Source organism: Artemia sp. Qi Xiang Cuo, chromosome 2 (genome assembly GCF_049724085.1).
Source record: "Artemia sp. Qi Xiang Cuo chromosome 2, ASM4972408v1, whole genome shotgun sequence".
Lineage (NCBI taxonomy): Eukaryota > Metazoa > Arthropoda > Branchiopoda > Anostraca > Artemiidae > Artemia > Artemia sp. Qi Xiang Cuo.
The window spans coordinates 30,117,441-30,135,107 of record NC_142795.1 but is presented as its reverse complement, the minus strand read 5'-3'; the positions used below and the strand labels follow the sequence as shown (position 1 = coordinate 30,135,107).

General features: G+C 34.2%; 1 protein-coding gene across 1 annotated transcript in view; it reads left to right on the top strand.

Annotated features, from left to right (window-relative positions):
- The window catches only part of cnk (connector enhancer of ksr), a 122,894-nt gene that overhangs the window by 26,696 nt on the left and 78,531 nt on the right, over positions 1–17,667 (top strand). Inside the window, exons 4-8 of the mRNA XM_089100439.1 lie at positions 1,893–2,001; positions 6,431–6,604; positions 9,035–9,163; positions 14,878–15,002; positions 17,123–17,224. Coding sequence (XP_088956565.1) covers positions 1,893–2,001; positions 6,431–6,604; positions 9,035–9,163; positions 14,878–15,002; positions 17,123–17,224 — 639 coding nt within the window. The remainder of the gene's footprint in view (positions 1–1,892; positions 2,002–6,430; positions 6,605–9,034; positions 9,164–14,877; positions 15,003–17,122; positions 17,225–17,667) is intronic.

Below are 17,667 nucleotides of genomic sequence, written 5' to 3'. Positions count from 1 at the left end.
TGCCTTTATGTTTAAAAACTAAATGTTGCCAAAAGATTATATCAGAATGCACTGGGTTAATTCTAATTCCCAATAAGGCATCTCAGCAGTATCCCAAGAACGACTGAGGGTATTATGTTCAAACTTTCGGGGCTACTTCTGCTTCTGCAATTCTCTCAATATTTGTTTTAGTAGTTTGTAGATTAAATTACAAGCCAGCATGGCATTAAAATAAACAATGGAACATCAGTTGGTGGGCTTTTAGTTTTCTGCCAATTAATTATTCGGATCTCTTATCCAAGCTCTACAAGTAATGGCAAGACCGCCCAATCAATTATGAAAATTTAGGCCACACAAAATAAAAAAAATTATAATGGACGAGATAGGCTGATTCTTTATGGTATCGAATCTTTAGTTAGGCTGCTTCTGCTCTTAAAATTTAACCAAATCAAAATAGCGTAAGTGTATCCAAGCTATGAAAGAAATTAAACACATTTTTTGCGAATGGTTTCAAGTTTTCCATTTCAGGTCAACTAGAGGAAGTATGAAACTAAATTAAAGACTACTATTTGTATCAAGATTTTTAAAAGGGTGTATGTTGTTAAAAATTGCTGAACATTTTTCTCCAGCATACAAATAGCAGGCCAAACTATAAATTCCTAAAAAAAAAGAAAAGATTTAGTATTATTTTCTTTTTCCCTGAAAAGACTATGTCAATATAAAACGAACAGAAATTAATTAAAAAAAACTTTTCCACAAAATAAGTTTTTCAAAGAAAAGTAAAGAACTCCATTAAACAAAAAATGAACAAAAATAAAATCAAATAATCTACCAAGCATGAAACTACCACACATCAGCATCGATAAATAAATGAAACCCAAAACGAACAGAAATTACAATAAATAACCGAGTCAAACTCAAAAAGAGCTGAAATTAACATAATACGGGTTCAAAACCCATATGCCTTCCCAAGGCCAGAACATAATTTGCACTTTACTGAAAAAAATACAAATGAATATGAATTGTCAGTTTAATATACATATACTGATATTTAGTAATCAAAATGTTAATATTATTTGATTTATTAAAGTTATAAAAGTAAAAACATTGATGTTTTTTTCAGTAAGTGAAAATTATGTTCTGGCCTTGGGAAGGCATAGGGGTTTAGAGCCCAACTTAGGTTAATTTCTCCCCGTTTTGAGTTTGAATCGGTTATTTATTGTAATTTCTGTTCGTTTTGGTTTTCATTTATTTATTGATGCTGATTTATGGTAGTTTCATGCTTGGTAGATTATTTTATTTTATTTTTGCTCATTTTTGGTTTAATGGAGTTCTTTACTTTTCTTTGAAAAACTTATTTTGTGGAAGAAGTTTTTTTAATTAATTGATTTAAAAGACGGGTTTTAGATTTTTCTAGGTATAAAGGACCAGCACATTCATATTACATTTTAATTCTATAATTGAGACAATTACTTATAATACTAACAACGACAACGTCAATTACAATAATTGAAAAAGAAACGGTGTGTTGTGCTTGAAAAAGCATATTGTTTGTTATTGGTTACATATTTCATTTGTGCTTCTTTTTTTGCAAAGCACCTTGACTAATTTTTTGGTTTGTTGTTTTAAAAACAGGGTTTGGAGTTTCTAGAGACGATTTGAATATTTATATGGTTCCGTGTTTGAGTTTTCTAATTTCGGATTTTCGTTCCCTTGGAATGGTTATGTCACCGGTTACAGATAAGAGTTAAAGTCTGCCTATTGACTCCAAGAATTGATGAATTTTTATGCTGTCCTTTCACGTTTCCTTTGTTAAAATTGTATTATTTCTAACCTTTTTTTTATGATTATTTCTAAAGTTTCGTCTATTTACAGTTTGAGTATTAATAATATACATATATATATATTTTAAGATCACCATTCGAAGGCCAAGAACCTTATACTAGCTTGAGAAATACTCTGGTCAAAATCAGCATAGAAATGGCTACAAGTGCACAGAGGGATCAATTTGCTGAGAATCCTGTAAGTAGAAGGAATTTGTCTTTGGAAATAGCAGCGTCTAGCTAATTTAACCTCTAAAGCTATTGCTTTATGATGAGTTTGTTATTATTGTAATTTTTTATTCCAAGGACGGATATTAGAGAGATATTCGGAATGTTTTTTCTTATTCTATTCTTAGGTATGTACTTATTTGTATATCTAACTAATTCCTGTGTTTATTGCTCTAAGTCATACGTATGCAAACGAAGACACGTAGGTAAATTCATACCCTAGCTTCTATAAACTGTTGCCTAAATACGCTTTTCGGGGCCTTGAAAACCTTCACTTTTCTCAAACCTAACAGAAATAAGGAAAACGGACCTTGGGTGCCAAGAATCCTGAAGTGTTAGAGCAACTTTGATTCGCGTGTCGTTGTTGCAGAGTAACTTTTTCAACGTATTTGGCGGGGATCCAAACCTCTTTTTGGTAAGTCTTGCTGATTATAATAGACTCCGCCTTCCTCTGCACCCTGCATAGGTTAGAATGGCCCTGACTCTCAGATGGCACTGCTCTAGAAATTAGTCCCTATTAAGTTTTTTTCCTCTCATAACCACTTTTGGAAAACGTTCAGATGAAATTAAATCGCGCTCGACCTTAATCCTCCTCCAAATAAGTCGGATTGTTCCTTCAAAAAGGCTGAAATAGCACATCCTTACGTAATTAAATAAAAAAAACAAGTTTTTTTTAACTGAAATTAAGGAGCGACATTAAAACTTAAAACGAACAGAAATTATTCCGTATATGGAAGGGGCTGACCCTCCTCAATGCCTTGCTCTTTACGCTAAAGTTTGACTCTTTCTCACAGCTCTATTTGTTAAAACAATAAAAAACTTTAGCGTAAAGAGCAAGGCGTTGAGGAGGGGACAGACTTTTCCATATATTGAATAATTTCTGTTCATTTTAAGTTTTAATGTCGCTCCTTACTTTCAGTTAAAAAAATCTGTTTTTTTTTACTTAATTTCTGAACGTTCTTGAATTAACTCAGCTTTGATTTTGGCTCACCGTACATGAATAATTAAAATGAGATTTGCGTATTCATTTTACTTTCTTTGGCTAAATGGCTTTCTCGAAATTTTGATCTGAGGTAACTTACGAAATAACTTACGTAACAAACTTTTATGTTCGAATATTTTTATTACGTAAATGAGGGTTCTTCCCCCAGTCAATACCTCACTTTTTACGCTAAAGTTCGAATTTTGTTCCGATTCTTTAAAAATGATCCCTGAATCACAAAAGCCGTTTAATTAGAAAAGATAGCTATTTTGAAAGTACTTAAACAAACTTTAGCGTAAAGAATGAGGTATTGACTAGGGGAAGAACCCCTCATATACCTAACAGTTTCTGTTTGTTTTAAGTTTTAATAGGTTTAAAATTTTTAACCCTGCATAGGTTAGAATGGCCCTGACTCTCAGATGGCACTGCTCTAGAAATTAGTCCCTATTAAGTTTTTTTCCTCTCATAACCACTTTTGGAAAACGTTCAGATGAAATTAAATCGCGCTCGACCTTAATCCTCCTCCAAATAAGTCGGATTGTTCCTTCAAAAAGGCTGAAATAGCACATCCTTACGTAATTAAATAAAAAAAACAAGTTTTTTTTAACTGAAATTAAGGAGCGACATTAAAACTTAAAACGAACAGAAATTATTCCGTATATGGAAGGGGCTGACCCGCCTCAATGCCTTGCTCTTTACGCTAAAGTTTGACTCTTTCTCACAGCTCTATTTGTTAAAACAATAAAAAACTTTAGCGTAAAGAGCAAGGCGTTGAGGAGGGGACAGACTTTTCCATATATTGAATAATTTCTGTTCATTTTAAGTTTTAATGTCGCTCCTTACTTTCAGTTAAAAAAATCTGTTTTTTTTTTACTTAATCTCTGAACGTTCTTGAATTAACTCAGCTTTGATTTTGGCTCACCGTACATGAATAATTAAAATGAGATTTGCGTATTCATTTTACTTTCTTTGGCTAAATGGCTTTCTCGAAATTTTGATCTGAGGTAACTTACGAAATAACTTACGTAACAAACTTTTATGTTCGAATATTTTTATTACGTAAATGAGGGGTTCTTCCCCCAGTCAATACCTCACTTTTTACGCTAAAGTTCGAATTTTGTTCCGATTCTTTAAAAATGATCCCTGAATCACAAAAGCCGTTTAATTAGAAAAGATAGCTATTTTGAAAGTACTTAAACAAACTTTAGCGTAAAGAATGAGGTATTGACTAGGGGGAGAACCCCTCATATACCTAACAGTTTCTGTTTGTTTTAAGTTTTAATGTTGCTCCTTGCTTTCAGTTGAAAAAACTTGTTTTTATTTAATTTATGATCGTTTTTTAAAATAATGCTGGGAAATCCGGCGGCCCTTGTCATAGAAATGTCCCTTCCCCCATGACAATATCCTCCATGGAAAGATTCTATCACGTAGCATCCTCGTCCGACCCCCCTCCCCAGCAGAAGAAATCCTTCCTGAAAACGTCTGCATACTTCCAAGTAACAAATACTATATGTAAATAATAGGCAAAGTTCATAACTAGGAGCCCTTCCCCCGGGGACAGTGGAGGATTACGTCTTCCTAAAAGACATATTTATTAGGTTTTTTACTCTGCTGAACAAAATGGCTATCTCAAAATTTTGATCGGGTGACTTTAGAAAAACAATGAGCGTGGGAGGGGGCCTAGTTGCCCTCCTATTTTTTTGGTCACTTAAGAAAAGGACTAGGATTTTTAATTTCCGTTCGAATGAGCCCTCTCGCGATATTTTATGACCACTGGATTGACACGATCACCCCTGAAAAAAAAAAATACATCCGTGATCTTTCTTCTGGCAAAAAATGTAAAGTTTTCTATTCTGCTAGTTAGGTGATTGAAACCTCTGCAGTAAAGTTTGCTTATACGCTGAAGATGATGGTTTATTTTTTGACAAGATTCGGCCAGTTTTAGAGCGAGTTTCGCCCTTTTTTGAAAATAAGACAAATATTTTCAGGCTCGTAACTTTTGATGGGTGAGACTAAACTTGATGAATCTAAAATATTTGAAATCAGCATCAAAATCTGATTCTTTTGATGTATCTACTAGTATCAAAATTCCGTTTTTTAGAGTTTTGGTTACTATTTAGCCGGGTCGCTCCTTACTTACAGTTCGCTACCACGAACTGTTTGAAAGTGAGGATAAAAAGATTAAGGTGAAAGCAATAAACTTACGAAATATGTTTCATCGTGGATCTAATGAAGGCTTTTATGCTGTTTTCAGATAATTAATAAGAAACTCTGTGTAATTTACAGTTATCATGTTTTTTTCTTGTGGAATTTGGGTGTTTTTATCTTATTTTAGGTCTAAAATAATTACTGCTGAGATTTAGTTGTGTTTATAATCAGGTCTTCCTCCAATATCTTATTTTTGCTGAATTAAAAAATGTAGTCTGATGTATGTCATGCTGTATCTTCGAATATTTGTTTAATTTATTGTATTCTTTTTTCTATGCTTGACGCTTTTTCTGAATACATGCTATTCTATCTGTCATGAAGTTTTTCATACTTTCAAGCAAAATAAAAAATCTCACATACACGTGATTTTTGTTCTCGTGGGAGAGGCAATAATAAAGGAAACAAATTTACTTGTTATTTTTGATAAAAAAAAAGAATCCAGGAATTGAAATTTAGGGATTTTGGGGGAACTTGTGCCCCAATGCCCCCTCCCTCCCTACATGTGTCCCTGATCAGATAAAATACACCAGCTATGGGTGAATACGATGACTATGATTCTATTTAAATCTTGTTAAGTGGTTATAATATGTCCAAGTAGAAAAACATTACAAAATTTTAGAGAAAGATTAATATAGAAAACACTAATGTTCAAAAAAAGTCACGTTCTTTTTGACTAAAAATGTCTCATTAAATATTTCAAATTAGGGTACAATTGATTTTGTTGCTTAAAGAAAGTCAAATAAAATATAAAAGTTATGATTAATTTGAAAAAGAAACCCAATTGCCCAATATTTTGAAACAATATATTAGTAAATTTGGTAAGTTTTGAAATTAATAAAAAAGAAGAAAATGAACTGGACCGAAATTAAAATATTGTTTTCTGCTGACTAGATGGTGTCTGTAATGAGAGGGCTTCCATATTTCTTAGTGATTGTAAACAATAAAAAAAGACTTATCGCTTCCTTATTTATTTACTCATATTTTCATTACTGTTCATTGAGAAATTAAAAAAAAAAATATATAGTCAAATATATTAAAAACGTGCAAATTGAATAATTATAGACATGCAGATACGAAAAAAACCATTGAATTATTTGATTTATTTTTGTCATTTTATTCTGTGTATGCTCTTCCTTCTAAATTTAATATCACTTGTCTCGGATTCAAATTTAATTTTTATATTAAGCTTGAAAATAATTTCTATGTCTAGGTTGCTGTCATAAGAAGTGATTGCAATCAGATTACAACACTGTGTGAGAAGGTGGTCGTCGAGTTGTCTGATCCGTATATTGCTCAACCTGCTACTTTAGACGTGGCCACTGTCAAAGCTAGACAAGATGAAGAAATGAAATTGGCCGGAGAGGTATCTGATTGCTGGTTTATGGTATGTTGGTCAAGTTTTGTCTTATTTAGATTCATTTAGATTAATACCTAATACAAATTATCCATTACTTTTTTCATGGAAGTTCCTGATGGTGTTCTAGTTTTGCTGTAAGTGTCATAGCATATTACTATAAGTCATGTTACATTACCAGAGATCTGAGTTTCTTTAGTTTCTTAGATTTGTTGAATAGTGCTAATTCATATGTCCTTTCTGAGTAAAGAGAAAAAAAAAATGTATCAGTAGAGATAAAAATAAAGCTCAAGTAAGCTTATCCTCTAGACTGATAAACAAGGAAAACGCCGTAAGCCGAGTTGTGTAAATTAAGGCCGAAAGTGTTACAAGTTACTTTTGGAAAAGCGACATAAATTGCTTTCTAGTGGTATACGCTTTTGTGATATGCTGAAGATTCTTAACAGCTGAGAAAGCTTGCTATAACATGCTTGGGAATAATGAGTGATTTAAATTTCACTTAAATAATTTGAAAAAGATATGTTTTTTTCACAAAGGTATTGCCTGCCAAGTCTACTTTCCACTATCCAAACCGAATCGCTTTATAAGCTCGTCAAATCTCTATCAAAGCAGAAGAATTGGCCACACAGTATTTCGTTGAGTGCGAGACTCACTGTTTCAACTAGCTCGAATCACTAGCCAAAAAATGATACTTTCCTAAATAATTAAATGTCCCCCATTATTTTCTAATTTTTTTTTTGTACAATTCTGTTTTTTTTTCTATTTGAAGAATATGAGCCTCTGTCAATTTGAACTGCTTACCTTGAAATAAATCCCACACACGTATTTGTGTAATATTACTGCTTGTGTAAATATTTGTTTATGCTAGCTTCTGGTCCTTTCCTGAGATCTATCTTGAGCAATGGTCGCCAAACTTTTTCGCAAAAGAGTCAATTATAAGCTTTACAACGATTAAGATATTTCTGAGAGCCATCTCTTTGTTAACTTGCTAAACCTATATTATAATTTTAGACGTTTATTAAATTTTGGGTACACTGAATTAAACGTGATTCCATACTTCGTAAAGATTTTATTCAGTGTTACATATGACGACAAATACTTTAAAACTTCTTTGGATATTAAGTACGTAAGGTGGAGACCTGTGGATCGACACAGCCCCCCCCCCCCCCAGAAATGCCGATATTCTTACCTTGTCATACAATTTCCTTTATTTCCCTTGTAATTTACCAGTAAAAAGTCTGTAAGCATTAAATACCAACAAAGTCAAATGACAATCCAAAAAGAAACAAACGTCTTAGTTGTCATATCAGTCAAACCTGCTCAAAAAAAGATACCCCGCTCCTCCCAAATGACCTTGAAAACTATCTTAGGAATGTTATTGCTCCAGAAAAAAAAAATTGCTCGGAAAACTGCGTTTTGGGAATACCTTGGAATACAGATGCTGAAATGTATAGATCCCCTGGTATTTGCCCCTCACAATGGAAATTGAGGGTACCAAAACCCTTCCAGCCAGAAAAGTCTCTAGCGCTGGCATTACCTCCTTCCAAAAGAATTGCAACGTACAATATGAAGCACCATCTTAAGAAATTGTTAAGCTGGTTCAATTTATTTTGATTTCTTTTTGACTAGTTGCAGAACATTTTTGGCGTTTTCTCCTTGGTACGATTTTAAAACTGACGACTGTTTCTTGTCGGCTCACCTTTTGTTATAATTTTCGAACATCTATAGTTTTGGTCATAGTCTCATGTTTCATTGACTTTTCGAAGCCGGAACTGACGTCCAAAAGGACTTCGTTTATTATTTTGTTTATTGTGATAATCTCCTTCGCACAAAAAAAAAATCGTTCGATTCTACTTTTCATCCAGTATTGTAATTTTGGCTGTTCGAAATAGAAAGCTATTTTGCCTTAGATATTCCTTTTTGTATTTCTTCATTTTTGCAATCAAATTCACTATTATATGCAATATAAAGACGTTGCAAATTTGCAAAGATGTTGCGAAATACTTTTAATTATTGATATATTTAATTACTGTTAATTTATTGTGATATATTTATTGATATGTCCATTTCATTTAATCAACTTGTTCATATATTTAATTATGGTGAAATTACTGTTATAATGAGACTCGTGTTTGTACCCGGGCAATTTTTTAAACCAATATGCTTCAATGGCATCATCCTAATGTAGCTTTCTCTAGAGCTCTTCCCCCAGAATACTTTTCCTGCGGAGTACCCTAAAGGAGTATTCTTCCGACCAGATATAAAGGAACATGTCATTTTTCACACCGACGTCAATATTTGACAGAGTTTCGAAATAACCACTTTCCTTTGACTTTTATCACCCTTTTTAGGGATTAGCCTATAGAGATCAAGGTTGATTTATTACTTTTAGTAAATTGTTATCTGTTTATTTACTTGTCATTTTGTATACCATATTATCCGTTTTCATTTATTTGACAGGGAATGCATATTGTTACAAATCATAGAGGAATACATCTTGTTGATGGGATTCGATTTCAGAGTGCGTCACACCAAACCGGTAAAATCGAAGTAGGAGATGAAATTGTCCAAGTTAACTATCAAACTGTCGTAAGTTAACCATCTTATTTGAACAGTATTTAATAATAACCTTAGTAATGTTCGTTATCAGTTTTTTAATTTATACAAATGATCTGTTTATTTACAATTTCTTAACACAAAAACAATATTTTTGTGATCGTCAATGTAGGGAAGAAGATGTTATTGAGGAATTACAGTGATGTTGTCATTTCTTCTGTTACATTTAGGTTAAATCAAAGGAATGTGAAGCAAGGTGTAGAAAATCATTAAAAACCTTCCCCATCAAGAAGAGTGGAGGAGACGCCTTATTTAGTTCGAGTTTTGGTTGTTAGTTTGAGATTTGCTTCATAGCTTAAACTTTCAGAGTGTATAACTGAGAAAAAAAGGTCGAACATTCTTTTGATATGGAGATAGGGAGAGATCATTTCCCATTAATATAAACCAATATTTGGATTCTTATCATTTTTGGGTGGTGGGGGTGGGTAATTTGTAAGACGAAAAGGGCTCTTTAATTCATTATTATTTATTTTTGAGGGGTGGGTATATGTGGGGATTTTGTCGAACCAGCCAAAAAAACAAGCGATTTATGCGAAAATTAAAGGTAATTATATGGACAGTTTTTATAATTAATTAAAAAAAACTTTTTCACAAAATAAGTTTTTAAAAGAAAAGTAAAGAACTCCATTAAACAAAAAATGAGCAAAAATAAAATAAAATAATCTACCAAGCGTGAAACTACCACAAATCAGCATTAATAAACAAATGAAAACCAAAACAAACAGAAATTACAATAAATAACCGAGTCAAACTCAAAACGAGCAGAAATTAACATGAGAAGGGCTCAAAACCCCTATGCCTCCCCAAGCCCAGAGCATAATTTGCACTTTACTGAAAAAATATAAATGTTTTCACTTTTATAACTTTAATAAATCAAATAATATTAACATTTGATTACTAGTTATCAGTATATGTATATTAAACTGACAATGCACATTCATTTGTATTTTTTCATTAAAGTGCAAACTTCGCTCTGGCCTTGGGAGGGAATCGGGGTTTTGTCCCCTACTGATATTAATTTCTGGTCGTTTTGAGTTTGTCTCGGTTAATTGTTGTAATTTATGTTCGCTGTTTGGTTTCATTTATTTATCGATGCTGATTTGTGGTGGTTTCACGCTTGGTAGATTATTTGATTTTATTTTTGCTCATTTTTTGTTTAATGGAGTTCTTTACTTCACTTTTAAAAACTTATTTTGTGGAAAAAGTTTTTTTAATTAATTTCTGTTCGTTTTATATTGACATAGTCTTTTCAGGAAAAGAAAATAACACTCTAAATCTTTTCGTTTTTTATGACTTTATAGTTTGGCCTGCTATTTGTATGCTGGAGAAAAATTTTCAGCAATTTTTTTTTACAAAATACACCCTTTAAAAAATCTGGACACAAATATTTCTGTTTAATTTAGTTTCATACCTCCTCTAGTTGACCTGAAATGGAAAACTTGATACCATTCGTAAAAAAATCTGTTTACTTTCTTTGATGGCTTGGATACAATTGCGCTATTTTGATTTGGTTAAATTTCAAGAGCAGAAGTAGCCCCAAAAGTTTGAACCTAAAACTCTCAATCTTTCTAGGGATACTGTTGAGATGCTTTATTGGTAATTGGCATTACCATAGTGGATTTTCAGTTAATCTCAGTGCAACATATATTTTTTTATCATTATGGGCAAATAAAAGGGTGGGCATGGAAGGGGGATTAGTTGCCCTCCAATCACTTTCGACTATTAAAAAGGGCATCAGCCGTTTCTATTTTCAATCGAATGAGCCCTTTTAGAAGCTCCCACGACAACTCCTTCGATACGAAGTGCCCTGGTCTAAACAACAACAACAACAAAAAATATCATTAATCACTTTCGACTATTAAAAAGGGCATTAGCCCTTTGAATTTCAAATCGAATGAACCCTTTTTTGAAGTTTCTACAAAAACGCCTTCTATAAAAACCTTATATGCCCCCAGGGCATAACTTAAAACCCTTGCCCTTAGGGTTGTGTGGGAGTGTCCTCCACAAAAACATATTTTCTATCTGGAAATCAACTACGCTGAACTATATGGCTGTCTCAAACTTTTGATTGGATGTGTTGGGGGGAAGGATGGGCGTGGGGGGGGGCTAGTTGCCCTCCAATCACTTTTGACTATTAAAAAGGGTACTAGCTCTTTGAATATCAAACTGAATGAGCATTTTTTGAAGTTTCTACAACAACGCCTTCTATGGAAACCTTATATGCCCCAAGGGCATAATTTAAAACCCTTGCCCTGAGGGTTGTGGGGGTGTCCTCCTCAAAAAAATATTTTCTATCTGGAAATCAACTAGCCTGCGCTGAACAAAATGACTATCTGAAAATGTTGATTGGATGTGTTAGGGGGAATGCTGGGTGTGGGGGGGACTAGGTGCCCTCCATTCACTTTTGACTATTAAAAAGGGCACTAGCCCTTTGAATTTCCAATCGAATGAGCCTGTTTTGAAGTTTCTACGACAACGACTTCTATAAAAACCTTATATGCCCCCAGGGAATAACTTAAAACCCTTGCCCTGTGGGGTGTGGAGGAGTTTCCTCCTGAAAGACATATTGGTGGGGGGTTGCTTGTTGCCCTCCAATCACTTTCGACTATTAAATAGGGCACTAGCCCTTTGAATTTCCAATTAAATGAGCCACTTTTGAAGTTTCTACGACAACGCCTTCTATAAAAACCTTATATTAACATATTTTCTATCTGGAAATCAACTACGCTGAACAAAATGGATATCTCAAAATTTTGATTGAATGTGTGTGGGGGAACGATGGGCGCGGGGGGGGGCTAGTTGCCTTTCTTTAAAAAACTTAATTTCCTAATTTCCAAAATTTTCAACTACGTTGAACAAAATAGGTATCTAAAAATTTTGATTGTATGTTTTGGGGAAAAGGTGGGTCTGATAGGTGGAATAGTTGTCTCCAAATCACTTTTAGCTATTAAAAAGTGTTGGCTACTGTCCCTTTTAATTTCCAAACAAATGAACCCTTTTTGAAATTTCTACGACAAAGATTTCAATAAAAAGCCTTATATGTCTCCAAGGCTTAGCATAATCCTAGCCCTGAGGGTTGTGGTGGAGTGTCTTCCTCAAAAATGTATTTTCTACCCGGAAATCAACTACGCTGAACAAATTGGCTATCTCAAAATTTTTAATGGGTTGTGTTTGGGGGAATGATGGGCGTGGGGGGGGGGCTAGTTGCCCTCCAATCACTTTCGACTATTAAAAGGGGCACTACCCTTTTGAATTTCCAATCGATTGAGCTTTTTTCGAAATTTCTACGACAACGCCTTCTTTAAAAACCTTATATGTCCCCCAGGTTATAATTTAAAACCCTTGTTCTGAGGGCTCTGGGGGAGTGTCCTCCTTAAAAACATATTTTCTATCTGGTAATCAACTACGCTGAACAAAATGGCTATCTCAAAATTTTGACTGGATTTGTTTGGGGGAATGATGGGCGTGGGGGGGGGGGCTAGTTGCCTTTCATTAAAAACTTTATATGCCCCCAGGGCATAACTTAAAACCCGTACCCTGAGGGCTGTGGTGGGAGGGATTTTCGTCCTTAAAGACCTAATTTCCAAAACTTTCAACTACGTTGAATAAAATGGCTATCTAAAAATTTTGATTGGATGTGTTTGGGGAAAAGGTGGGCGTGAGAGGGGGGTTAGTTGCCCTCAAATCACTTTTGGCTATTAAAAAGGGTAGCCTACTAGCCCTTTGAATTTCAAATTGAATGAGCCCTTTTTCAAGTTTCTACGACAAAGATTTCAATAAAAAACCTTATATGCCCCCAGGGCATAACTTAAAATACTAGCTCTGAGGCGTCTGGGGAACTTTCTTCTTCAAAAATATATTTTCTATCCGGAAAATCAACTATGCTGAACAAAATGGCCATCTCAAACTTTTTATAGGACGTATTTGGGGGAATGATGGGCGTGGGGGGGGGGGGGCTAGTTACCCTCCAATCACTTTCGACTATTAAAAGGGGCACTAGCCTTTTGAATTTCCAATCGATTGAGCTTTTTTCGAAGTTTCTACGACAACGTCTTCTTTAAAAACCTTATATGCCCCCAGGGCATAACTTAAAATCCTTGCCCTGAGGGCTCTGGGGGAGTATCCTCCTCAAAAAACATATTTTTATCTGAAAATCAACTACGCTGAACAAAATGGCTATCTCAAAATTTTGATTGTGTGTTTGGGGATATGATGGGCGTGGGGGGGGGGGTGCAAGTTGCCCTCCAATCACTTTCGACTATTAAAAAGCGCAATAGACCTTTGAATTTCCAATCGAATGAGCCTTTTTTGAAGTTTTTACGACAACACGTTCTATAAAAACCTTATATACCCCCAGGGTATAACTCAAAACTCTTGCCCTGAGGGCTGCGGGGGATTGTCCTCCTTAAAAACATAATTTCTATCTGGAAATCAACTACGTTGAACTAAAGGGCTATCTCAACATTTTGAGGGTATGTGTTTGGGGGAATGATGGGCGCGGGGGCGGGCTAGTTGCTCTTTAATCACTTTTGAGTGTTAAAAAGGGTACTAGCCCTTCGAATTTCAAATCGAATGAGCAGGTTTTGAAGTTTCTACGACAGCTCCTTCTGCCACCAGGACATTACTTAAAACTCTTGCCCTGAGGGTTGTGGGGGAGTATCCTCCTCAAAAACATTTTCTATCAGGAAATCATCTAGCCTACGCTGAACAAAATGGCTATCTCAAAATTTTCATTGAATGTGTTTGGTGGAATGATGGGCGTGGGGGGGGGGGGCTAGTTGCCCTCTAATCACTTTCGACTATTAAAAAGGGCACTAGCCACTCCAATTTCCAATAGAATGAGCCCTTTTCGAAGTTTCTACGACAACTCCTTCGATACGAAGTGCCTGGGTATGGAAAAAAAAACACATTGTGCCCACATCGTTCTTTACTTAGGTAGCGCTCGCGCGCTGCCTGTGATTGAGAGATTTTAGAGGGAAGAGGACTGTACCTACAAGCCTCCTATGTGAACGTCCTTGGTAAGGCCTATTTGATCCTTTCTGGAAAAGTTAATTTTGTGACTGATTCTTAGCTGTTTTTTGGAATTTTTGAAGTCAAGGAAGAAAATACTATTGAGAAAACGATGGTGATGTTTTCTTTTTTTTCTCAGACATATAGATCAACTACCAACCGAATCGTTATAAACATGTATAAATACATACTTATGAAATGAAAATCATTATTCAAAAATTTCAAAACGTTAGTTTAGTCTATGCATTGATGACGTTTTAGTTGGTTGGTACGATTATGAAATCAAGGACAAATTGATTATAGCCTTGTTAGAGGTTTTAAGAGTACTATTTTGAAGTTGCTATCAAGTCCATATTTTACAGAAAAAATGGTTTATTAAAAAAATATTAATAGAAAAATTTTAGAAATAATTTAAAAGAATTCAATTTTTCGTCTAGGAGGAGAAGAATTCTTTTTGGGTGTGTGTTTGAATACAAAAGTGTTCTTTTTATACTTTATGCTCCTTTCCCCCCTTTTATTCAAGATTGATGTAACAATTGTTTAAGAAGGCTCTTTAAAAAAGGATGTATTGAGGAGGGACGTAAATAGGTATTTAACATGGACAAAATTAATTATATTCATAATGTCAGTGCTAAGTCTTTTTAAGGCAATTTTATACTGAATAATTTTAATTTCAGCTCTCTTGGGACCATAAAAATTTGCAAACAGTTCTAGTTGAAAATCCAGCGAAAGTCATACTAACTACCAAGAAAAGACCGAAGCATTCAAATACTTTTGGTCAAATATATATTAAGCCCTACAGGTAAGATTTTAGGCTTACTTGTCGTTACAGACTTTCTTATATGAATAACTTGAATCGTGCTGCAAACCGCTAATCATGGGAGAAGAAATAAACGGCGCTATTTTTTTTTATTATCATCTGTATTTCTCATATATAAAGTGCTTTGATGCTTTGAAAGCATACTACTTCTACAAAGAACTCACCGCAGAATCAAGCCACCTGAGGCCAGCACAACATCGCACGCTCCTCCTCCATCCCAATCTGTTCAAAGCCTCCCTGTTTACACCCTCCCAGGAAGTTTCCGTTTCCCTCGAGTCTTTCTTTACGACGCCCTCTCACCCCAACCGTGGACGTCCAGTTTCCCGTTTAGCCCTAGATGGTGAGCTGAAAAGGACAATTTTTGGCAATGTGTCATTCATTCATCTGCAGAACGTGTCCTAGCCATCTCAACCTTTCTCTCATTATAGCCCTAAAAACCGGGATTAAAGCGCACTTTTCGTTGAGCCTACTGTTTGAAATACGGTCAGTAGGTACAAAGAAATTCCTTAGAAATATATTTCAAATATAGATGAAGCTTGAGGAGAAAGAAGAGAGAGAGAGAGAGGGGGGGGGGGATTATTGTGTTTTTTAAAAACATTCAAATAATAGATTTTTCAACGAAAATATTTTTTGTTTTCGTTTTTTCAACGAAAATTAAAGAAGGAAGGTTAAGAACAATCGGTTAAAATAATTATTAAACATCCGTCTAAATGAAAAAATAAAAATGCTTATTCTGATTGCAAATTTTCGTTTTGTTTAAGTTATATGTTTTTCTCTAATACTAATTTTTCTGATACATCCTTTACTTCTTTTTTATCTTTTTTTTTCTTTCTCTTTGTTCGTCTGTCTTTTCTTGTCGTTGTGATATATACATAAAATTTTTTAAATGTAAGCCTTGATATAATGCATCTTTTCAAGTTTAAATCTTTAAAAGTAGTATAACATATCCAGTAAAGGGATTTGAACAAGATATGTATTTGATAAATCCCTCCCCTATTCCTGGCAAAAATGCACAAACTAATATGCGGGTACAGTAACATTGATGATTTGGACCGGGAAATGTTTAGATTTACGAAGGACAGTTCAAATTAGATTCGTTTACAAAAAGGAAGGAAAGGAAAAAGTTAGATGAGGAAGAGTCAGTACCCGATAAGTCACTTTAATACAGCTATGTAGCAATATGTTAAATATGTTTCTTTAATACTTCGAGACGAGGAATACATTTAGTGAAGGAATTTAGCAAAGATAGCTACAAAAAAGAAGAAGAATAAAAGATTTGAAAACCCGAACTTCCAAAAGTACCGTGCCTTAAAATACTTACAAATGATCTCAAAAGACTAAAGACAGTGAAAATTGGTAATGAAAATTTCATTTAGAATATTATTAACGTGCGAAAAAAAACTGACAAAAAAACGCATCAAAAATTTGCTTATATGCATTTTGTTACGTTTTTACGAGTCAGACAATACTTTCATGAGGGGATCAAATCCCCTCCCCCACCTCACCCTGGATACGGCCTTAGATATAATAAAGAGTAGAAGCTAGACTCGGCAATTTTTGTCGTCAGATTTTGCCATTAACCTGCTAATTTATATAATTGAATTCTTAAATTGGAATAATTTAATATTATTGATTAATTGTTTTATCCAATTAATCTTAAAAATGGAATAAATAGCAAAAACGGCCGAGAATTATTAACGACTGGGAATATATTTAGTGAAGAAATTTAGCAAAGATAGCTACATAAAAGAAGAAGAATAAAAAAAAAGATTTGAAAAGCCAAACTTCCAAAAGTACCGTACTGTAACGAAATTCCAAATGATCTCAAAAGACAGTGAAAATGAAAGCTAGAGATGAAAATAGCATTTTGATTGATTTGATTCATTTCGAAAATTTCGTTCATATTTTTAATATTAACCTGTCTGTGTCTCTTTATACAGTATGTATTTCACATTAAGCTTATTATGTTGTTTAGAATTGATAGTAAAATATTGAAAGTCGGAGGGGAGGGGATTGGCTCGGGTTTGAATAATCTAGTATCTTAGTATTACTAATTGTACTTTCAGTGATCCTGTTCATCAACTGCATTTATTTTGTTGCAGATTGCCAAGTAAAAAACGTGATTCTTCATTTAGATGGAGCGAGCATATATCCTCACCAAGTTATTTAGTTATTCCAACTGTGCATATTGCATCTTCATCTGTGTAAGCTCTTGGTTTTTCTTTTCTTTTTGCCTTAGTTTATTTTCACAAATATTGTGTTGGAAATGTGCTGAAAAGGTGCGTTTCTCTCTCTGATCATTTTGAAGAAGAGTGAAATTGTAGTTTCTTTTTGTTGCAGAAATTTTTTTTGGGATTTGATTAAGAGAAAAAATGTAAAGTTTAATGTGTGTGCTTGGATGCTGTGGGCTCATTTTAGAAAATAGTACACAGGTACAGAGGACTGGAGAGATCAGTTTCTTTAATATCATAGAAAAAATAATGGATTTGATTGGTCTCACCTTCTAAATCATTATTGGATTGTCCGTATGAAATTTTAAACCAGACAAGGGATCGAAAAGTTTGAAGCCGTAAGATTTTTCACAAATGGTCCCGCTGGTCTTCTGTGACATAATTATGTCTGGTAGCATTTGAAGTATGTTCTACCT